At 38.5% G+C, this 25,408-nt stretch overlaps 1 protein-coding gene across 1 annotated transcript in view; it reads left to right on the forward strand.

The window, feature by feature from the left end:
• Nucleotides 1-651: 651 nt before the first annotated feature.
• Nucleotides 652-25,408, forward strand: part of LOC124742163 (synaptotagmin 1-like) — a 49,625-nt gene continuing 24,868 nt past the window's right edge. Inside the window, exons 1-3 of the mRNA XM_047248754.1 lie at nucleotides 652-681; nucleotides 3,829-3,962; nucleotides 9,566-9,761. Coding sequence (XP_047104710.1) covers nucleotides 660-681; nucleotides 3,829-3,962; nucleotides 9,566-9,757 — 348 coding nt within the window. The 5' untranslated portion in view covers nucleotides 652-659 and the 3' untranslated portion in view covers nucleotides 9,758-9,761. The remainder of the gene's footprint in view (nucleotides 682-3,828; nucleotides 3,963-9,565; nucleotides 9,762-25,408) is intronic.

The following is a 25,408-nucleotide window of genomic DNA, read 5'->3' on the forward strand; positions in this document are numbered from 1 at the left end:
TATTATACCTTGTAGTTTGAAGATTGGGTAGAACTCAGTGAGTTATGCACTTTAAACTTTGACTGAAGCACCATGTAACATTCATGGGTCACAATGGAGCCTTAGCTACATAGAAAATCACTCTAGCAACAATAACAATACCATAGTGTGATGAAAACATGTAGGCTACTGCCACTTGTTCATGAAGCTCTAATGGGTTATCTACGTTAAACACAAAGGTAGGCCCAACAGCCTATTAGTTTTTTAGCTTTGCCTCTTAGACTTGTGCCATGTGTGTACTTCAGTGATATCATGTTGAAAATCTGTATTTTCTGTTTCTATCATGTTCTCTTTTCTGAGTATAGTATTCTCTATACTCACATAAGACATGCCACCTATTTCTTTTTCCCCTGTCTACTTGGGTCTGCAAAAGAGGTATGGAAGAAACTACATTTTTTATGACCACATCATTTCACTGATAAAGATCAACCATTCATTTACTGTAAAGCAAATACTACCAGCCTGGAAGACATACTAGTCAGTTTTCAGCATTAAGATGATGTTTAATGAATTTAATGCTAACAGGAAAACAAGCTGGGAGACATCTGCTTCTCTCTACGGTATGTGCCAACAGCAGGCAAGCTCACAGTTGTCATCTTAGAAGCAAAGAACCTGAAGAGATGGACGTGGGAGGACTTTCAGGTTACAATTATAGCTTTCCTATTTAAAAAAATTTGTAGTACTTTTGTAAAATGTTTTCTTTGACTGTTGGTTTGCAGCAATAAATTTATGCATTTTTGTTTTTTTCCTTCTTCATTGATTTTACATATAAGTTTTCAGGCAGAGAGAATTAAAAAAAGCATTACTTACACAAGTAACCTTTACAGTTTCAACTATTGCAATGCCAGATGATCACTTTCCTTGACATAGACATACACTGTGTTGACAAAATCCGTGAAATATGTCAAGAGGTGACATTTTTACAGAGGTAAATTAAATGATACAATTACCACTTTGTCTTAAGTATCAAGTAGCCTTTCAGCTTGTCTGCATTTCTACATATCAGTCATGACTACAGAAATGACTGCTGCCATTGCAGCCTATGGAGATTTTGTGATATTAACCACATAGGCCTTAATCCTTGGCAAGATATATCCCACCAGTTGATGTATTGAATTCTTATTTAGGTTTTTATAAGAAGCAAAAATATGACTCTGGATGTAGAAAGTTTTTGTTAAATCAAAGCTTTCTAGAGCAAGAGTGGTGTTTCTCTGCCTTCTTATAAAAAAGTGTAGGTTTCACTGTGGTTGCCTGCAATTCAAAATAATATGTACAGATTAATTTATGCATTCACAAACATTATCCTATAAATTTGATGGAGCACTACATAATTTGATGACTCAAGTCCACTGTCAGTTTCATTTCCTAGAATAATGGTAATGAATGGTAACTGACGTCATTAAAGAAAAAAAATATCCATTCATTTTTGTAAAAAAACATGCCACTGAAAACCTTGGCTCCAGATGCCCCTAAAGATGTTCAGTTGTGAAATGAGGCCTTTCTGATACAAATACTTTTATGCATTCAATATAGGACTTATGATTTATGCAAAATGAAATTATGATTTATCACTGAACATCAGCTTAATGTCAAAACTGTACTTTTCATCATATTATTGAATTTTTCAAACTTGTTTCTGACAAAGAGGAAGTTGTTTGGAGGAAAGAAATTTGTTAACTTGCCGGAACTTCAGCAGTTTTTACTGTACATATGAAGAGCTGCTGTTTGCATGGCTTTGCTTGCTAATACCACCATCAGCAGCAGCAGTAACAAGTAACATGAACAAGATCTATTCTCCAGAGTATATGAAATTTATATCTTCAGCTTTTTGTGTCTGCCCTCTCCGTTTGCTCAAGTATTTGTACTTGTGCACCATACTGATATCATGTAGTTGCAGTTAAGTAAGATGGTAAGATAGCTTTTGTTTCATCTTCTTTTCTTCATTTTCTACAAAGCCGGCTGTTAAATATGTCAGGAGGATGTACTGGAATTTAATCTGTGTGATCTTGATTCTGCGTCTTATTGGACTGTCACAGTGCAATATTCTGCTTCATCTTACAACGTGGATGTGGTAAATTTGATAAGTCAGAACAGTGAGTTTCCTATAAAAGCTTATTTTACTAGTTCCACATAAGTATCTTAATTGTATCATTTTAATATGGTTGCCTGTGATTTTATCAACATGTAAATGAAAAATATTTGTACAAGGTGATTACTTTTGTTCAAGAACAGAAAACTGTTCCATGTTATCTAGTGTAGGGTATTTGACATTTATTCTTTTGCGCTATACACACACAGCCATTACATTAACACTGGTTTTCTTATTTCCAGCATCACCTGTGAGTCTCACTACAGTCTTTGACAATGGGTGTATGTTTTTTGATTAGATGGGCTGTTTTGAATCAAATGTGCTTTAATAGGACTGGATAAAATGACTTACCCCAGGTTTAATTAACCACAATCCTTCCCACCCCTCCTGAGAAGTGGTATTACACCACCCAACCAATATCGTGGTCTACCCCTATGCTACACACACTCCCAACCCTCCACCACATTGGTAACATATCACTTCAGAAGACTTAGGTGCAAGATCTGTGTGATCTACCTGCCCAGCACATCCTACTCCAGTCTCTTCCTAGGCTTATCCTATCCCATCACAGGCAGGGTCACCTGTAGAAGCAGCCATGAAATATACCAGCTGTATTGTTACAATTTCTTCACAGCATTATATGTGGGCACAACCGTTAACCATCTATTCACCTGAATCAATGGTCACTCTCTGTCTATGGCTTGAGCAACGTTAATCACTTAGTGACAGAAAACACTGCTGAGAGCAGATGCTTAGTTTCAGTGGTTGCTTAAAAACCTGTGCTGTATGAATCCATCTCCCCAGCACCAAGTTTTCTGAACTGATTAGTTGGAATTTGCCCTTGCAACACGTTCTTTTTGAGATTTCCTTGTTTATAACATATTCTTCATTCTCGTAATCCTCCTGGCCTTAATTCCTGTTAATAGCCCTGCCCCACGCCCACCTCCATCCTGCCTAAAGACCTTAAATTCAATCACCCTGCACCTACTACATCATACTCACAGTCTCCCCCTCCTCTGCTGTAATGCTTTACCAGTCCAGCCTTCTGCATTATCATCTTTGTGTGCTGCATGAACTCATTGGTACCCAGGCCTGTGTGTACCTTTTTATCCCATACACCTGCTTCCTCTCCCTCCCACATTCCTAACCCATACACCACATGCCTCCTGAGAAAGGACTTGTCCAAAAACTAGACAGTTTTTAATGTTGTTTGTGTGCATGTTAACAATTCAGTGCATCTACTATTCAGTGATTTTTAATCATATTTATGTCTGTCACTCTGTGAGAATACTGCCGTTCATAATGTTTCAAGATCTTTGTCAACCAAAAGGCTTGCAATTTTACAAATTATAAAACTGAATACTGCCTTTGTAATGTTTCAAGAACTTTTTCAATTACAAGACTTGTAATTTTACAAACTATAAAACTGTGGTTATTACTTTTATTGGGTGAAAGTGGGTTATTCCAAGTGAGTTGTGTGTGGTGTTTCCTTTGATTCACTTAGAAGGGTAACTAGTTTTAACTAGTGTGTATGTTTCACGTTATAGACAAATGAAATTAATATTATTTCTGACTGCAAAAATGGACTTGTCATAAATATGTCCATTATTCCTCAAAATAACTTCAAACACATGGTAAACAGAGTTATATGTCAACATGCTTATTTTTATAGTTATGAGTACAATTGTTTCATTTTACAGACCCATATGTAAAGATAGCACTGATGCAGAATGGAAAACGCCTCAAGAAAAAGAAGACAAGTATCAAGAAGTGTACATTAAACCCTTACTATAATGAATCATTTACTTTTGAGGTGCCATTTGAACAAATTCAGGTTTGTACATACTTTTTACACTAATGAATTTCAGTTTTAAATGACTCATGAAAAATTGTAGCAAATATGCAGTAACACCTAATAATTATTATTTCATTTGTGCACTGCTTTATGATTTTCATTTTTGTTTACTATATATGTGAGTTACAAACCACTGAGAAAAGCTGTTATTGAAAATTGACCATTCACTTGTTTATTAATACCCACTGCATCTTGTGTATGATAATGTGTAACTACTATCTTTGAGCAATTTCTTCACAGCTGTTACTCAACACCATGATTGTAAGAGGAAGTTTATGGATTCATATAGTATTACCCAAGGAAAATGTTCTTTCCCAAAAAGCTAATGAAAGTAAATGTTAAAATTTGAAATTGCAGTAATGAGATGTCTGTCTCACTCCCTCCCCAACCACTTCTTCCCTTTCATGCCCCTTGACTCTCATAACTGCCATCTGGTTTCTGTACAAATTGTAAATAGCCTTTCGTTTCCTGTATTTTACCGCTGCCACCTTCAGAATTTGAAAGAGAGTATTCCAGTCAACATTGTCAAAAGCTTTCTCTAACTCTACAAATACTAGAAATGTAGGTTTGCCTTTACTTAATCTATGTTCTAAGATAAGTTGTAGGGCCAGTATTGTCTCACGTGTTCCAACATTTCTACGGAATCCAAACTGATTTTCCCCAAAGTCGGCTTCTACCAGTTTTTCCATTCATCTGTAAAGAATTCATGTTAGTATTTTGCAGCCATGGCTTATTAAACTGATAGTTCAGTAATTTGCACATCTGTCAACACCTGATTTCTTTGGGATTGGAATTATTATATTCTTCTTGAAGTCTTAGGGTATTTTGCCTGTCTCATACATCTTGCTCACTAGATGGTAGAGTTTCATCTTCATCTACGTTCTCTTCCATTTCTATAATATTGTCCTCAAGAACATTGCCCTTGGAATAGACCCGCTGTATACTCCTCCCACCTTTCTGGTTCAAATGGCTCTGAGCACTATGGGACTCAACTGCTGAGGTCATAAGTCCCCTAGAACTTAGAACTACTTAATCCTAACTAAGGACATCACACACATCCATGCCCGAGGCAGGATTCGAACCTGCGACCGTAGCGGTCGCGCGGTTCCAGACTGTAGCGCCTAGAACCGCTCGGCCATTCCGGCCGGCCCACCTTTCTGCTTTCCCTTCTTTGCTTAGAACTGGGTTTCCATCTGAGCTTTTGATATTCATGCAAGTTGTTCTCTTTTCTTCACAGGTTTCTTTAATTTTCCTATAGGCAGTATCTATCTTACCCCTAGTGATATGTGCCTCTACATCCTTACATTTTCCCTCTAGCCATCCCTGCTTAGCCATTTTGCACTTCCTGTCGATCTCATTTTTGAGACGTTTGTATTCCTTTTTGCCTGCTTCATTTACCGCATTTTTATATTTTATCCTTTCATCAATTAAATTCAATATCTCTTCTGTTACCCCAAGGATTTCTATTATCCCTCATCTTTTTATCTACTTGATCCTCCACTACCTTCACTATTTCATCTTTCAAAGCAACCCATTCTTCTTCTGTTGTATTTCTTTCCCCCATTCTTGTCCTTCATTCCCTAATGCTCTCCCTAAAGCTCTCTACAACCTTTGGTTCTTTCAGTTTATCCAGGTCCCATCTCCTCAAATTCCCACCTTTTTGCAGTTTCGTCAGTTTTAATCTACAGTTCATAACCAATAGATTGTGGTCAGAGTCCACATCTGTCCCTGGAAATGTCTTACAATTTAAAATCTGGTTCCTAAATCTCTGTCTTACCATTATATAATCTATCTGGAACCTGTCAGTATCTCCAGGTTTCTTCCACGTATATAACCTCCTTTTATGATTATTGAACCAATTTTTAGCTAAGATTAAGTTATGCTCTGTGCAAAATTCTACCATGCAGCTTCCTTCTCCATTCCTTACTCCCATTCCATATTCACCTACTGCATTTCCTTCTCTTCCTTTTCCTACTATCAAGCTCCAGTCACCCATGACTATTAAATTTTCGTCTCCCTTCACTGTATGAATAATTTCTTTTATCTCATCATATATTTCATCAATCTCTTCATCATCTGTGGAGTTAATTGGCATATAAACCTGTACTATGGTGGTAGGCGAGAGCTTCGTATCTATCTTGGCCACAATAATGTGTTTACTATGCTGTTTGTAGTAGCTTACCTGCATTTCTATTTTCCTGTTCATTATAAAAGCTACTCCTGCATTACCCCTATTTGATTTTGTATTTATAACCCTGTATTCACCTGACCAGAAGTCTTGTTTCTCCTGCCACCGAACTTCACTAATTCCCACTATAACTTTAACCTATCCATTTCCCTTTTTAAATTTTCTAACCTACCTGCCCAATTAAGGGAACTGACATTCCACACTACGACCCGTAGAACGCCAGTTTTCTTTCTCCTGATAACGATGTCCTCCTGAGTAGTCCCCGCCCGGAGATCTGAATGGGGGACTATTTTACCTCTGGAATATTTTACCCAAGAGGACGCCATCATCATTTAACTATACAGTAAAGCTGCATGCCCTCGGGAAAAATTACAGCTGTAGTTTCCCCTTGCTTTCAGCTGTTCACAGTATCAGTACAGCAAGGCCATTTTGGTTAGTGTTACAAGGCCAGAGCAGTCAATCATCCAGACTGTTGCCCCTGCAACTACAGGAAAGGCTGCTGCCCCTCTTCAGGAACCACACGTTTGTCTGTGGAGCTAGTTTGCATATAAACTTGTACTACTGTGGTAGGCGAGGGCTTCTTATCTCTCTTGGCCACAATATATCTTTCCTAAATCGTTTTGCAATTTGTTTTGATCTTCTGATGTCTTTATTAGTTGATAAACGACAGCATCGTCTACAAACAACCTAAGATGGCTGCTAAGATTGTCTCTCAAATCGTTTATATACATAAGGAATAGCAAAGGGCATATAACACTACCTTGGGGTATGCCAGAAATTACTTCTGTTTTACTCGATGACTTTCTGTCAATTACTACGAACTGGGACCTCTCTGACAGGAAATCACAAATACAGTCACATAACTGAGATGATATTCCATAGGCATGCAGTTTCACTACAAGCTGCTTGTGTGGTTCAGTGTCAAAAGCCTTCCAGAAATCCAGAAATACAGAATCAGTGTGAAATCCCTTGTCAGTAGTACTCAACACTTCATGTGAAAAAGAGCTAGTTGTGTTTCACAGGAACGATGTTTTCTAAACCTATGTTGACTGTGTGTCAGTTGTGTTTCACAGGAACGATGTTTTCTAAACCTACGTTGACTGTGTGTCAGTAGACAGTTTTCTTCAAGGTAATTCATAATGTTTGAATACAATATATGTTTGAAAATCCTGCTGCACATCGACGTTAACGATATGGGCCTGTAATTTAGTGAATTACTCCTGCTACCTTTCATTAATATTGGTGTGACCTGTGCAATTTTCCAGTCTTTGGGTACGGATATTTTTTGAAGGCATTTCGGAAGGCTGTGTTTAGTAACTCTGCTTTGGCAGCACTGTCTTTGCTATTATCTCCATTGCTATCATGTAGAGAAGGCATTGATTGTTTCTTGCTGCTAACATACTTCACATACGACCAGAATCTCTTTGGATTTTCTGTCAGGTTTCGAGACAAAGTTTCATTGTGGAAACTGTTATAAGCATCTCACATTGAAATCCACTCTAAATTTTGAGCTTCTGTAAAAGATTGTCAATCTTGGGGATTTTGCGTCTGTTTAAATTTGGCATTTTTGTTTCATTGTTTCTGTAACAGTGTTCTAACCTGTTTTGTGTACCAAGGAGGATCAGCTCCGTCGTTTGTTAATTTATTTGATATAAATCTCTCAGTTGCTACCAATACTATTTCTTTGAATTCAAGTGACATCTGGTCTACACTTATACTGTTAATTTGGAATGGGTGGAGGTTGTCTTTCAGGGAAAGCGTAAAGTGAAATTTTATCTGCTTTTTTGAATAGGTATATTTTTCGCTTATTTTTGAAGGATTTGGGGATTACAACATTCAGTGTCGCTGCGACAACCCTGTGTTCACTAATCCCTGTATCGGTTTTGATGCTCGTTATTAACTCAGGATTATTTGTTGCTAAGAAGTCAAGTGTGTTTTCCCAACCGTTTACTATTCGCGTGGGCTCAGGAACTAACTGCTCAAAATAATTTTCAGAGAATGCATTTAGCACAATTTCAGATGATATTTTATGCATACCTCTGGAGTTAAACATCTATTTTCGTCAACATATTGAGGGTAAATTAAAGTCACCACCAACTATTATTGTATGTGTCAGGTATGTGTTTGAAATCAAAGTCAAGTTTTCTTTGACCCTTTCAGCAACTGTATCATCTGAATTTTTTTTGGGAGGTCGGTAAAAGGATCCTATTATTATTATTTTATTCTGGTTGCCAACAATGGTCTCTTCCCATACGAACTCACAGGAAGTATCTACTTCAATTTTGCAACAAGTTAAACTACTTCTAACAGCAACAAACACGCCACCGCCAACTGTGTTTAGCCTATCCTTTCGGAACACTGTTAGGTTCCTCGCAAAAATTTTGGCTGAGCTTATATCCGTCTTTAGCCAGCTTTCAGTGCCTATAACAATTTGAGCATCAGTGCTTTCTATTAGCACTTGGAGCTCTGGTACTTTCCCAACACAGCTATGACAATTTACAGCTGTTATACCAATGGTTCCTGTATCTACATTCTTTCTGTGTTCGGCCTGCACCCTTTGTGACTGAAGCCCTTCTTGTGTTTTCCCGAGACCCTCTAACCTAAAAAACTGCCCAGTCCATGCCACACAGCCCCTGCTACCCATGTAGCCGCCTCCTGTGTATAGTGGACACTTGACCTATTCAGCAGAACCCGAAACCCAACCACCCTTTGGCGCAAATCGAGGAATCTGCAGCCTAAATGGTTGCAGAACTGTCTGAACCTCTGATTCAGACCCTCCACTCAGCTATGTACCAGAGGTCTGCAGTCGGTCCTGTTGACTATGTTGCACATGAGCAGCTTTACCACTTCTGTTAGCTACTCAAAACCAGAGAGAATCTCTTCTGATCCAAAATTACACACATCATTGGTACCAATGTGGGCAACCAACTGCAGTTGGCTGCACCCTGTGCTCTTCATGGCATCCGGGAGGACCCTTTCCACATCTGGAATGACTCCTCCTGGTATGCACACAGAGTGCACATTGGATTTCTTTCCCTTCTTGTCAGCCAAGTCCCTAAGGGGCCCCATGACACGCCTAACGTTGGAGCTCCCAACTACCAGCAATCCCACCCTCCGTGACTTTCAGATCTTGCAGGCTGAGTGAGTGGTTTCCTCTGAAACAGGACAGGCGACAGCATCTGGCTCAGCAATTGAATGTTTCTTAGCTTCATAGAAGTCTTCTATCTCCTCAGAATGTGAACATCTTGATACATAGACTTCAAATTATTTTCATGGAATACATGTTAGTTATTTTTAAAAGAAATCATCTTATTCTGTCTGAGAGTCTTTGATATCAGGAATACTGTTTAAATTTTTATATTATACTAACTTTATATTTCATTTCAATTTTCAGAAAGTGCAGCTGGTGATAACTGTGGTGGATTATGATCGTATTGGTACCTCGGAACCCATTGGTAAGGTTGTTCTTGGGTACAATGCCAGTGGTACTGAACTTCGTCACTGGTCCGACATGCTTGCATCTCCACGGCGCCCCATTGCACAGTGGCATACTCTCAAGGATCCCGATGATGACAAGAAGGATTAAGGAGGTAGGCATTTCTTAGCAACATACAAGATTTATTTTCTCCTTTAACCTCAAATGATGTTATCTTGGATTTGCTGACTCACTTCCTAGAGATATAAGCTATAGTTCTTCTGACTCATTTCCTAGAGATATAAGCTATAGTTCTTTATAAGAGCTGCAGGATATTAGCCAACCAGTTTTTGGAACACTGTACAAAGCTACAATTAAGGAAGGAAGTTTAGCATTTAATGTCCTGTCAGTGGCAAGGTAAAGAAGGAAAAATAAAAAGACGAAACACAGGCTGGAATGAAGAAGGACAGAGAAGGAAACCAGCCATGCATGACCTTTCCAAAGGGACCAACTCAGATTTGGGGGAAGCATGGTAAACTGAAACATGGTTAGGTGGATGCAGATTTCAACCACCATACTCTCAAATTGGAGTCCAGTGTCTTATCACTACACCACCTCTCTTTGTTTCCTCTGTTTGCACTACCATTAAGATTTCTTACATTTATGACACTATACCTATCTGTACAGATAGCTGTACCGTAGGTTTAACCACAGTGGAAGGATATCTGTTAAGAAGCAAGACAAATGTGTGGTTCCTGAAGAGGGGAAATAGTCTTTTCAGTAGTTGCAGGTGCAACAGTCTGGATTATTGATTGGTCTGGCCCTGTAACGTCAACCAAATCGGCCTTGCTGTGCTGGTACTGCAAACAGCTGAAATCAAGGGAAAACTTAAGTCATCATGTTTCCCAAAGGAATGCAACTCTGTTGTATGGTTAAATGATGATGGCATCCTCTTGAGTGAAGTATTCTGGAGGTACTGTAGTTTCCCATTCGCATCTCGGGGCAGAGACTACTTAGCAGTATGTCATTAGGAGAAACAATACTGGCATTCTACAGGTCGAAGTATGGAATGTTGGATCTCTTAATTGGGCAGATAGGTTAGAAACTTTAAAAATGGAAATGGATAGGTTAAAGTTAGATATAGTGGAAACAACTGAAGTTCAGTGGCAGGAGGTATATGACCTCTGGTCGGGTAAATATGGGGTTACAAATACAACATCAAACAGGGTTAATGCAGGAGTAGGTTTAATAATGAATAAGAAAATAGCAATGCAGGAAAACTACTATGAATAGCATAGTGAAAGCATTATTGTAGCCAAGGCAAATGTGAAGCCCTCACCCACCCTACTAGCGCAAATTCGTATGCCAACTAGCTCCGCAGATGGTGAAGAGATTGAAGAAGTGTATGATGAGATAAAAGAAATCATTCAGATAGTTAAGGGAGATGAAAATTTGATAGTGATGGGGGACTGGAATTCAATAGTAGGAAAAGGAAGAGAAGAAAGAATGATAGATGAATGTGGACATGGGGAAAGGAATGAAAGTGGAAGCCGACTGGTAGAATTTTGCACACAGCATAATTTAATCATTACTAACACTTGGTTTAAGAATCATGAAAGAGGGCTGTACATGTGGAGACACCACTGTATTGATCATATACTGGTAAAACATAAACTTTGGAAACAGATTTTGAATTGTAAGACATTTCCGGGGGCAGTTGCGAACTCTGATCACAATTTATTGGATATGAACTGTAGAAGAAAACATAAGAAATTGCAAAAAGGTAGGAGATGGGACCTGGGCAAGTTGAAAGAACCAGAGGTTTTTCATAGTTTCAGAGGGAGCATTGGGCAACGATTAACAAGAGCAGGGGAAAGGAATACAGTGGAAAATGAATGGGTCGCCTTAGAGATGAAATAATGAAGACAGCAGAGGATCAAATAGGTAAAAAGACAAGGCCTAGTAGAAACTCTGGATAAAACAGGAGATATTGAATTTTGATTAACAAAAGAGTAAAATATAAAATGCAGTAAATGAAGCAGGCAATAGGGAATACAAATGTCTAAAAAATGAGATTGACAGGAAGTGCAAAATTGCTAAACAGGAATTGCTAGGGGATAAATGTAAGAATTTAGAAGCATATTTCACTAGGGGAAAGATAGATAGCATCTACAGGAAAATTAAAGAGGCCTTTTGAGAAAAGGGAAGCAGCTATATGAATATCAAGAGCTCAGATGGAAAACCAGTGCTAAGCAAAGAAGGGAAAGTTGAAAGGTGGAAATACTATATAGAGAGTCTGTACTTCAGGACAATATTAGAGAAATGGAAGAGGAGATAGATGAAGATGAGGTAGAGGATATTAGATGAAGATGAGGTAGGAGATAAGGTACTGCAAGAATAATTTGATAGAGCACTGAAAGAACTAATTCGAAACAAGGCTGCGGGAGTAGAAGACATTCTGTAACAACTACCGATAGCATTGGGAGAGCCATCCATGCCAAAACTCTTCCATCTGGTATGTAAGATGTATGAGACAGGCAAAATACCCTCAGACTTCAAGAAGACTGTGGTAATTCCAGTTCCAAAAAAGCAGGTTCTGATAGGTGTGAATATTACTGAACTATCAGTTTAATAAGTCATGGTTGCAAAATACCAACTAAGTTCTTTACACAAGAATGGAAAAACTGATATAAGCTGACCTTAGGGAAGATGAGTTTGGATTCTGGAGAAATGTAGGAACACGCAAGGCAACACAGACTCTACAACTTCTCATAGGAGATAGGTAACAAAAAGCAAATCTATTTTTATAGTATTTCTAGACTTAAAGAAAGCTTTTGACAGTGGTGACTGGGGTACTCTCTTTGAAATTCTGAATGTAGGAGGGATAAAATATGGGGAGCAAAAGCTATTTACAACTTGTACAGAAACCAGACAACAATTATAAGAACAAAGGGACATAAAAGGGAAGCAGTGGTTGAGAAGGGAGTGAGGCAGGACTGTAGCCTGTCCCAATGTTATTGAGCCTGTACACTGAGCAAGCCATAACGAAAACCAAAGAGAAATTTGGAGTAGGAATTAAAATCCAGGAAGAAGAAATAAAATCTCTGAGGTTTACCAATGATATTATAATTCTGTCAGAGACAGCAAAGGACTTGGAAGAACAGTTGAATGGAATGGGCAGTGTTTTGAAAGGAGGATAGAAGATGAACATCAACAAAAGCACAACAAGGATAACAGAGTTTATTCAAATTGAATCAGGTGTTGCTGAGGGAATTAAATTAGGAAATGAGACACTTGAATTACAAGATGAGTTTTGGTATTTTGGCAGCAAAATAACTGATGATGTCTGAAGTAGAGCAGATATAAAACATAGACTGTTAATGGCAAGAAAAGCGTTTCTAAAGAAGAGAAATTTGGTAACACTGAATATAGATTTAAGTGTCAGTAAGTAATGAGACACCTAAAGTAGTAAAGGAGTTTTGCTGTTTGGGGAGCAAAATAACTGATGATGGTCGAAGTACAGAGGATACAAAATGTAGAATGGCAATGGCAAGGAAAGCATTTCTGAAGAAAAGAAATTTGTTAATATCAAGTATTGATTTAAGCATCAGGAAGTCATTTCTGAAAGTATTTGTATGGAGTGTAGCCATGTATGGAAGTGAAACATGGACGATAAATAGTTTGGACAAGACGAGAATAGAATCTTTCGAAATGTGGTGCTACAGAAGAATGCTGAAGATTAGATGGGTAGATCACATAACTAATGAGGAGGTATTGAATAGAATTGGGGAGTAGAGGAGCTTGTGGCACAATTTGACTAGAAGAAGGGATCAGTTGGTAGGACATGTTCTGAGACATCGAGGGATCACCAATTTAGCATTGGAGGGCATGGTGGAGGGTAAACATCGTAGAGGGAGACCAAGAGATGAATACACTAAGCAGATTCAGAAGAATGTACGCTGCGGTAGGTACTGGGAGATGAAGAAGCTTGCACAGGATAGAGTAGCATGGAGAGCTGCATCAAACCAGTCTCAGGACTGAAGACCACAACAACAACAACAGGTCTTTTCTGGAAGTATTTGTGTGGAGTATAGCCATGAATGGAAGTGAAACATGGATGATAAACAGTTTAGACAAGAAGAGACTAGCTTTTGAAATCTAGTGCTACAGAAGAATACTAAAGATTCGATGGGTAGATCATGTAACTAATGAGGAGATATGGAAGAGAATTGGGGAGGAAAGAAATTTGTGGCACAGACTTACTACAAGAGGGGCATGGTTGATAGGACATGTTCTAAGATATCAAGGAATCACTACTTTCTTCATATTGGAGGGAAGTGTGGGGATAAAAATCATAGAGGGAGACCAAGAGATGAATAGAGTAAGCAGAATCAGTAGGACGTGGCTTGCAATACTTATTTGGAAATGAAGAGGCTTACACAGGACAGAGTATCATGAAGAGTTGTATCAAACCAGTGCTTGGACTGAAGACCACGACAACACACAGTGTTATCATTGAAGCTGAGGATACCAGTTTGCTGAGGCTGAGAGTTCTCTTACAAGGCATATATTAATGATCTCTCACAGAAACTGAAAGCAGCTAGCTTTATAATTAGAATAGTGATACATCCAAATTTACTTATATTACTTGTGATTGATACCATGGACTTTTTTAAGGAGAACAGCAATGACACAAGAAAGAGGACCAATCTCTGTGTTGTGAGCAAACTCCTTGATTACAGTTGGATTTCAATCCCAAGCTGTGAGTTCCATCTTGGCAAACTTATAACTCCATGCAATATTACTTTAAGTCCACTTAATTGGGCTATGGGAAGGTAATCCTTCCTAATGAATGAAACAGCAAATAATATTGTTGAATTATAAGTGTTTTGAGTCTGTTTAATTGTGTCATGGTATCTGTAACTCATTGAAATCTATGAAAAAGTAGGAAAGCAGTTCATCAGAAGATGATTCAGGTTTGTTCATTTGATACAGCAAAACTGATTTGGGATTTCCATAATTTTCCAAAACTGAACCAGGCAAATACCAGGAGGGTTCCTGCAAATAGACTATGGCCATCATTTTCCCCTTTCCTTGTCTGTTATTAAGAACTGCTGTGTTCACTTTTTGTTTATGCCAGACTGCCGAAATTTGATTTTCATGTATTCATATCTTGTATCTTTTTCTAACCACTTTTCATTGATTATGTTGTTGCCCTTGTAAGTTATGTTGATGGCCCACATTTTCTTGTTCTTCATGATTGTTATGTCTGGCATATTATGTTTCATTATTCAATCAGTCTGAAATCATAAGTCGTGCAGTACTTTGCCTTGTTCATTTTTGACCTCTGCTTTTGGCTAATGGTCCTCATATTCTGACCAAGTGGATCGCTATATCATTGCATGGGTTTCACACAAGATGAATCATTACAAGTTTTCTGTTTCTCCTGTCCAAGATATTATTACCACTAAATTAGCTGTGTCTGCCAAGAACCCAATGAACAGTTCTGCAATTGTTTAGTACAAATGTGTTCTGTAGTTGCTAACACTTGCAGGATGCAGCTTTATGTCCTGTAGGCCCTTCAAAGTCCATTTTGGGACAACTCAAGTGTCCCAATACTACTACAGGGATGATATGTTCTGACTTCTGTTTCCACATGGTCTTTATCTCATTTGCCAGGCCCCTGTATGTAGCCAAATACTCATAGCAGGTGGTTTGAAAATTATGGGTGCTGGGTATGGCAGTGTCTGTTAGGAAGATGAGTTGCTTATTGTTATTTGCAGTATTCTGGTATTTCATATTTCCAGTTTTTATTATTTAGTTTTCTTAATACTTTGTTATGACGTTGCATCGCTGTCACTGTTGCGCAGTTGAATCGAAGTTGTTATTGTTGCAGTCACCAGTTTGAAGACTGATTTGATGTATATCTCCATGTTAGTCTATCATATGCAAGTCTTTTCATAAGTGCATAACTACTACATCCCACATCCCTTTCAACCTGCTTACTATACACAAGCTTTTTTGAAAATATTTATTAATAATAACTTTACAAATTGTAGAGAACTACATAGAGAACTACAACAAACAATCAACATTCAGAAGTATAACACAAATGTTGCTTGTGATGTATCTGGGTTTCTTTCATTTGGGAGAACTGTGGTTCAAACCCATGTCCAACCATCCAGATTTAGGTTTTCTGTGATTTCCCTAAATCACTCCAGACAAATGTTGGGATGGTTTCTTTGAAAGGGCATGGCCAGTTTCCTTCCTCGTCCTTGACACCATCCGAGCTTGTGCTCCATCTCTAATGACCTTGATGTCGACAGGACGTTAAAATCATTCTTCCTTCCTTCCTTTTTGTTTTCTTTCATCAAGTGAATAAACTCTCGACACTTTATAACACTTCATTCTCCTTTTTTTTCCTTCTCATTCTTACTTTTTTTCTCTTTTCTCCCTTCTCCTTCTTCTTCACCCTCTTATTCTTAAATATGGTCGTGTGAGCATTGTGTTGAGCCAATTGCCAAATAATTGTCCTTAGTTCTTATGGAATATTATTATTTGATGTTCTCATTGTATGTGTGAGTAATAATAATTAAAAATGGCTAAGTGATTGTAAATTATGAATTAGCCATGTGTCTAATAACCCAGATTGGTATGTTGATTTTGGATCATGGATGCCTTATCATTTCCATATTATTAATGCAATTTGGGGTTGTGCAATCTGTGATTATAAGTTTCCTTTGGATGTAATGGCAGATTTCAGATGCAATTCCACAGGTGAACCTTTGAGTTAACATGTAAGTGAGACCATATGTTTCACATGTGAAAGTAGGGCTCTGGTAAATATTGCATCATTTGTTTCTTGGTTGCTATTTTTTCCATTGATGATCGTGTACCACATAGCTGACTGATAGAACAATGGTTTCTAAATTGCTTCAGATAATATTCCAGTTTATCTGAAATCAGTTCCCCCCTCCCACACTTACACACACACACACACACACACACACACACACACACACAATTCACTTCATCATAAAATAACCAATCTTTGAAGCCTCCTTTTAGTGTAACTATACTTTTAGTCACACTGCACAATAAAGACCATTTTGCTGCAGTTCAGTTCAGTACCTCATCATTAATTACTTCATCTGCCAATCTCATCTATAGCATTCCATCCTGGATTTCCTATTGTTTAATCTCATCTGTAAGATAGATTGCTACTCACCATATAGAGGAGACATTGATTTGCAGATAGACACAGTTGAAAGATTGTTATACATTTAAGCTTTTGGCCAAAAGGCCTTCTTCCAAAATAGAAAACACACACACACATTCTCACATCTCACACTCATATGCCCCACATCTCTGGCCAAACTGCAGACAGTAACTTCTGCACCTGATAGGAGCAGCAATCTGGCATAGGTGGTGCAGCTAAGCAGGAGGCGTAGGGTGGAGAGGGGGAAGGATAACAGGGTAGGGATGGGGAGCGGTGTAGAGCTGCTTACGGAAGAATGCAGTGATGTGGTTAGAACAAGGTAGGGGTGCTACATGCAGTCAGGAGGTTTAGGACAGGGGAAGGGTAGTGGAAATGAGGAATATCCTACCCTCTGTCCTTCCTATCCTTCCTACAGTGATGTTCTGCTATCCACTGAACCTACACAATATCATTGTCCCTCTTCTCTGAAGGGGGAAAAGGCTAGGGGGTGCGTTGACAGAATAGAAGGCCGTGTACTGCTGCAATGATAGCAGTGAAGGGGATAGGTAGGTGGAGGACAGTGACTAGCGAAGGTTGAGAGCAAGGAGGTTACAGGAACGTATGACATTTTGCAGAGAGAATTCCCACATGTGCAGTTCTGAAAAGCTGGTGTTAGTTGGAAGGATCCAGATGGTGCAGGCTGAGAAGCAGTCATTGAAACGGAACACATTGTGTTGGGAAGCATATTCAGCAACTGTGTTGTCCAGCTGTCTTTTGGCCTCAGTGTGTCGGTGGCCACTCTTGCGGACAGATAGCTGCTTGTTAGTCGTTGTGTCCACGTAGAAAGCAGCACAATGGTTGCAGCTTAGTTTGTAGATTTCTTGGCTTCTTTCACAGGTAGCTCTGTTTTTGAAGGGAAAGGAGATTCCTGTGACTGGTTGGCAGAAGAATGTATGGGACAGGTCTTGCATCTAAATCTATTGCAAGAATATGAGACATGAAGCAAGGTGTTGATGGCAGGGGTTGAGTAAGGGCGGGCAATGATATTGTGTAGGTTTAGTGGGCAGTGGAATATCACAGTACGAGGGATGTGAAGGATAGAGAGTAGGACATTCCTCAGTTCAGCAGTCGTAAAATCTGTAGAACTAAGCTGCAACCACTATGCTGCTTTCTGTGTGGGCATGACAACTAACAAACTGTCTGTCCGCATGAATGGCCACCGACAAACTGTGACCAAAAGACAGCTAGACCATCCAGTTGCTGAATATGCTGCCCGACACAATGTATTTCACTACAGTGACTGCTTCTCAGCCTGCACCATCTGGATCCTTCCTACTATCACCGGTGGGAACTCTCTACCTGCGACATATCCTACATTCTCATACCTCCCTGCCTTCAACCTTCCCTAGTCGCTGTCCTCCACCTCCCTATCCCCTTCACAGCTCCCACTGCAGCACTGCACGACCTTCTATTCTATTGACACACCTCTAGTCTTTTCTGCTTCTGTACTTCTCTCCTTTTCTGTTAATTTGTCCCTCTAGTGAACCTCCTGACTGCATCCAGCACCCCTACCTTATCCCAACCACATCCCTACATTCGTCCACAAGCAGCACTACACCTCTTCCCACTCCTACCCTCTTATTCCACCCCCTCCACATCCCATGCCTCTTGTTTAGCCACACCACCTACACCGGACTGCTGCTCCCATCAGGCACAGTAGCTGTCTGCAGTTCAGCCACAATGGCCAGAGACACTGGGCATATGTGTGTGAACTGTGTGAAGGCATGTGTTTTTCCTATTTTGCAAGAAGGCATTTTGGATGAAAGCTTAAGTGTGTAGCAGTCTTTTTGTTGTGTCTGTCTGTGACTCAACATCTCCTGTATATTTTCACAAAATAATGTTGTATTCCATCTTAGACTTTGCATACTTTCATCTAATCAATAGCATTCTTCTGCAGCACCACATTTCAAAACCTCTCTGCATCTGTAAATAGGAAGTGTTGGAAAGCCAAGGCAAAATGGCTGCATGAAAAATGTGAGGAAATTGAAAAAGAAATGATTGTCAGGATTGACTCAGCATATAGAAAAGTCAAAACAACCTTTGGTGAAATTAAAAGCAAGAGTGGTAACATTAAGAGGCAATGGGCATTCCACTATTAGATACAGAGGAGAGAGCAGATCAGTGGAGAGAGTACATTGAAGGCCTCTATGAGGGAAAAGAATTGCCTGATGTGATAGAAGAAGAAGCAGGAGGCACTAGGGAAGAGATAGGGGATCCAGTACTAGATCAGAATGTAAAAGAGGTTTTTAAGACTTAGAATCAAAAAAGGCAGAAGGGAGAGATAATATTACATCACAACTTCTAAAATCATTGAAGGAAGTGGAAACAAAACAACTATTCACATTGGTATGTAGGATGTATGGGTCTGGTGATGATGATCATCATCATCATCTGGTGATATACCATCTGTATTTGGGGAAAGTATCATCCACTCAATTCTGAAGACTGCAAGAGCTGACAAGTGCAAGAATTATTGCACAATCAGCTTAACAATTCATGCATCCAAGTTACTGACAAGAATTACATAGAGAGGAATGGAAAAGAAAATTGAGGACATGTTAGATGATAATTGGTTTGGCTTCAGGAACAGTAAAGACACTAGAGAGGCAATTGTGAAATTGCAGTTGATAATGGAAGCAAGACTAAAGAAAAACCAAGACACGTCCATAGAATTTGTTGACGTGGAAAAAGATGTTCAACAGCATTAATTGGGCATCAGTGTTAAGATTCGCTGATCACATTGCTCTCCTCAGTAAAAATGAAGAGGAATTACAGGATCTGGTGATTGGAATGAACAGTCTAATGAGTACAGAATGTGGATTGAAAGTAAATCGAAGAAAGACAAAAGTCATGAGAAGTAGCAGAAATGTAAACAGCGAGAAACTTAACATCATGATATGGTGATGAAGTAGATGAAGTTAAGGAATTCTGAGACCTAGGCAGCACGCGGATGCAGCAAGGAGAAGTCTGTTAGTATCAAACATAGACCTTAGTTTGAGAAGAAATTTCTGAAAATGTACGTTTGGAGCACAGCATTTTATGGTAGTTACACGTGAACTGTGTGGAAATCAGAACAGCAGTGAATTGAAGCATTTGAGATGTGGTGTTACAGACGAATTTTGAAAATTAGGTGGACTGATACGGTAAGGAATGAGGAGGTTTTGCACAGAATCAGAGAGGAAAGGAATATATGGAAAACACTGACAGGAAGAAGGGACAGGATGATAGGACATATGTTAAGACATCAGGGAATGACTTCCATGGTACTAGAGGGAGCTGTAGAGGTAAAAAAGTTTTTATTTCTGCTCCTGAATTTAATTCTCTTACCAAATTTGTCATTGGTTTCCTTTACTGTTTGCTCAGTGTACAGACTGAATTACATTTGTGGTGGTGGTGGTGGTGGTGGGGGGGGGGGGGGGGGGAGGTATTTTACAACTCTGCCTCCACTCTCTTTTCAACTACTGCCTCACTTTTATGTCTCTCAACTCTTAGGATAGTAGTCTGTTTTCTGCATGACTTCTACAGAGATGAAGTAGTTTTTGCCAGCTTCCCATATTTTATGCTGTAAACAGTATTCTAAGCAACATTATCAACCACTGTTTCTAAATCTACAAAAATTATGTTTCAACTCGGGTATTTCAGTGCTCTGTTCTCGCAGGTTTACATACACCATTTCATCTTTATCCACATCCTTTTCTCCTTCCATAATATTGTCTTCAAATATCTCTCCTTCATATTGTACTTCTCTATATTTTCCGACTTCTCAGTCTTCTGTTCTTTGCTAAGTAGTGCTTTGCCATCTTAGCTCTTCTGTTCACACAGTTGCTTTTCATTTCACTAAATATTTCTTCAATTGTTCTACAAGCAGCATATATCTCTTTTGGAGTCATGCATGTTTTATGGATTTTATTTGTACTCTTGCCCTTCCTCCTTTGCTGCTCTGCATTTTAGTGACGTCAGTCTCATATTTTAGGAGTCACTACTGCGTGCGTTTATCCCTTTTTCCTTTTTTTCCAATTTTCAATTTAAGTCTTTATTTCATAATCAATAAATTAAGACCAGAGTTCACATCTGTTCCTTGAAATATTTTTCAATTAAAAACCTTGTTTCTAAATCTCAATCTTATCATTACATTTAAACTATTAGAATGTTCAGTGCCTACAAATCTCTTCAAAATATCCTGTCTTCTTAACCCATGATGAAATTGTACTCTGTGCTTGTACAAGTGCTGCATCCACATTCCAATTTTCTTGCTTATTATTAGACATGCTGTTCCATTAACTCTGTTAGATTTTTTTATTTGTAACACTGTGCTCACATAATCAGGAATACCATTCCTCTTGCCACTCACTTCAGTAATTGCCATTACATCTAATTTCAATGTACTCATTTCTTTTTTAAAATTCTTTAACTTACCTACACGATTAAAAGGTTTTACATTCCATTCTCTGACCCATAGAACACTAGTGTAAGTTGCAAAAGTATATTATTAAAGTGTAATGAGCGTATTGCTAGTTTACAATGTGTAATCAGCAGTCTAAGAATAGAAATCGACAGCCTAAAGTCCGAAAATATGGAACTGAAGTCGAAGCGAAACATGGATCCATTGCTTCAAGACAGAGAGAAGGACAAAAACTTTCGGGAGAACATGGCTACATTGGTGCAAAATGACGCTGATAAATCATCAGAATGGAAGGTAGTACACAACAAGCGTCAAACAATCGGCAGTAAAAATTCGTGTACAGCAAATGTTTCGAGGTTCGAGAATGTAAACAATTTTGATGTACTTTGTTCTAGTAATAGTCTCACTGAAAGTGAAAACAATCGTAAGAAGAGTGTGCCGATAAACTATCGGAAAAAGGTTAGGTTTGATCTTCCAAAGCCACAACGTTCAGTTAACAGCAATGAAAATGGCAGTGGTGTGATCCAGTCTGCTGTGAGTGAAACATCAACAAATCGTTTTCACATTTTCGCTGATAGTCATGGTAGAGGTATGGCTGATATATTGAAAAGCAGTTTTAATGCTGCTGATGTTTGTGGAATTGTGAAGCCAGGTGCTAAACTTCAAGAAGTTGTAGCGGGGTGTGATCCTGAAAAAGTAAAAAACGAGTGTGTGATCTTAATAGGTGGCTCAAACAACGTTGCCTGCAATGAAGGGAATGATGCCATACAGTCGCTCAAGAAGAAAATATCGGCGCTTCATCAGTCTAAGGTATTTGTTGTGAACATTCCAAAGAGACATGACTTAATTCCACAGTCCTGTGTAAATGAGGCTATCTCACAAACGAACTCTAAGTTAACAAAGTTGTGTAAGCATTTTAAAAATACTTGTGTTGTAGATGTAAGCAGTTTTGGACGAGAATTATTTACAAGACACGGTATGCACCTGAACAGATCAGGAAAAAAAGCATTAAGTACCCTCTTAAAAACAAAAATATTGGAAGAAGTCCACAAATGTACCCCAAAGTTGGAACCAATCGCACTTGAATGGCTCCAACCATCAAGTCAGACTCGGTTTCAAACTCAAATGTTTCAGGAAATTGTTAGTAATGAACGTACTGTGTCTGTAGCCACCGATAATTTTTTAGGCAAAAGTTTAGATCTGTCTCTAATTCCAAAGAAATGACGATTTTTCACCAAAATGTGGGAGGACTTGGTAATAAAGTAAATGACATTACTGTTCTGTTAGAGGAACCACAAGGAGTAAAAGATACTGATGTATTATGTTTTAGTGAACATCATGTGAAAGATATTGAAAGGTTACAGCTAAGTGGTTACTGTCAGGCAGCGCATTACTCTAGAACCATCATGGAAAAAGGTGGAGTGGTAATTTATGTAAAAAACAACATATCTTACAATGCATTAGATTTAAAGAGCCATTGTATAGAGCAACAAATTGAAGTATGTGGTGTTGAGATTACTGTAAATGACTTCACGGCTGTAGTGTTAGCACTGTATAGATCTCCCTCAGGGAATTTGAATGTATTTCTTAAGCACTTAGATTCTTTATTATCCATACTGTACTCAAAGTCCAAGAACTTGATAATTACTGGTGACTTTAATGTTGATTTCCTAAATGAGAGCAATAGTAAAGCTGATTTAGTACATTTAATGGAGTCTTATAATCTGATGGCAATAGTAGATTTCCCAACTAGGATTACTGTTAACAGTAAAAGTCTGATAGATAATATATTTATAGATAAGTCCAAATACAATGAGATCACTGTACATCCAATCCTTGGCCTTTCTGATCATGGTGGTCAATTGCTTAGGCTCAATTACATCAGTGTGTGCAACAGTTCCGAGCATTCTTGGAAATCTTTTAGGATAATAAATGAACAGGGCCTTAAAAAATTCAATGATAGCCTAAAAGAGATAGACTGGAGCCGAGTTTATAGGGAAACAGATGTAAACAAAAAGTACAATTCATTTTTAAATGAATTCATGTCTGTATTTGAGTCCATCTTTCCCAAAAAAGTAGTTAGAAATAGTCATATAGGCAATGCCAAGAAGTCTTGGATCACTACAGGGATAATAACATCTTGTAGAACAAAGAGGATGTTATACAGTTCTCTCAGGACTTGTAATGATCCACAGAAACGACAACACTACAAACTTTACTGTAGCATTCTCAAGAAGGTTATAAATAAATCTAAAAGTATGTGCATAAAATCAGAAATTGAAAGCTCAGAAAATAAAATTAAAACTATATGGAATGTAATAAAGAGGGAAACTGGCAGGACAACAGGGAACATGTCTCAGTTAGAGATTAATACAGGGGACAGTATCATAAAGAAACCTGAGTTGGTTGCAGAAATATTTAATAACCACTTTTTGAGAGCAGCAGAGAAGACAGGGTGTAATGGTTCTATGGAAGAATCATTGTCCCTCCTACAGAAAGCTATTAGCAACAGAATCCCACAGTTATCCTTACCTCCAGTTACTGTAAGCGAAGTCATAAGAGTAATTAGATCATTAAAAAATAAAAATTCTGCTGGTGTGGACAATATTTCTAGTAAAATACTGAAACACTATTATAAATTTGTTAGTCCCGTCTTATGCAACATATACAATGCATCCCTACAAGATGGGATTGTCCCTGACAGACTTAAGTTGGCTGTAGTGATTCCTCTCTTTAAAAAAGGGGATAAAAGCATTGTTACAAACTATCGCCCAATATCCCTATTAACTACCTTCTCGAAAATTCTAGAAAAACTCATGCACAGGAGGATTGTAGACCATCTCGACTCCCACAGTATCTTAAGCAAAAATCAGTTTGGTTTTCGTGCCGGTCTTTGTACTGAACAGGCAATATTCTCTTTCAGCAACCAAGTTTTGGAAGCCATTAACAAAAAAATGTCTCCAGTGGGTATTTTTTGTGATCTTACGAAAGCCTTTGACTGTGTAAACCACCAAATTCTTTGGAAAAAGGCAGAATACTATGGTTTAGGTGGTACTGTTGGCTTGTGGCTACAATCATATCTACAGGATTGGAAGCAGACTGTAATGCTAAATGGCTCTTCTGGAGAACCTGCCTCGTCTGAATGGGGCACGATAACGTGTGGTGTGCCTCAAGGCTCCGTTTTGGGCCCACTGCTTTTCCTCATCTTTATTAATGATCTTCCTCTTTGTTCTGAGACTAACAGCAAATTTACCCTGTTTGCCGATGATACCACAATTCTAATTGACGATTTGACTGATCATGATCTTGAAAAAACTACAAATACTGTTTTTAATGACATCTTAAATTGGTTCTCCTCAAATGGTCTCTCGCTCAATGCAGATAAAACTCATTATATGAGGTTCCATACATCACAAAGTAATCCCGATGAAATTAACATAAAATGTAGAGATCAACCAATACAGAAAGTTGAAGACACAAAATTCCTGGGTGCCTACATAGACAGTAAATGTAATTGGTCAGTTCACATTCTTCATCTATGTAAAAAACTTAGCTCGGCAACATTTGCATTACGGGTAATTTCTTCAGTGGCTGAAGTCGACACTATTAAGGTTGCCTACTTTGGCTACTTCCACTCATTGATGTCATATGCTATCATATTCTGGGGGAACCAACCACTTGCAAAAAAAGTTTTCACCATCCAAAAAAAAGCAATCAGATTAATGTGTGGGGTCCATCAAAGACACTCTTGCAGGCACTTGTTTCGGAAGATAGGTATCCTAACAACTGCCTCACAGTATATTTTCTCCTTGCTCACCTTTGTGTGCAAAAATTATTCCATCTACCAAGACAACAGTAAATTCCATGGTTATAACACGAGAAACAAAAACAATCTACATTTAGAAATGAAACGTCTCACTCTGGTACAAAAAGGAGTTTACTACTCCAGCATTAAGCTGTTCAATGCTCTACCACTACATATCAAATGTGTTCATACAGAACTGCCAAAATTTAAACAAGTTCTCAAAGATTACCTGACAGAGAAATCTTATTATACTGTGGATGAATACCTGAAAGAAAATGTATACCATCACTAAACTTATTGTGTCTAGAAGTAGTTCAATTGATTTTATTGTGCATTTGGGCATTAGTGCACTTTTTG

Source organism: Schistocerca piceifrons, unplaced genomic scaffold, assembly GCF_021461385.2.
Source record: "Schistocerca piceifrons isolate TAMUIC-IGC-003096 unplaced genomic scaffold, iqSchPice1.1 HiC_scaffold_2166, whole genome shotgun sequence".
NCBI lineage: Eukaryota > Metazoa > Arthropoda > Insecta > Orthoptera > Acrididae > Schistocerca > Schistocerca piceifrons.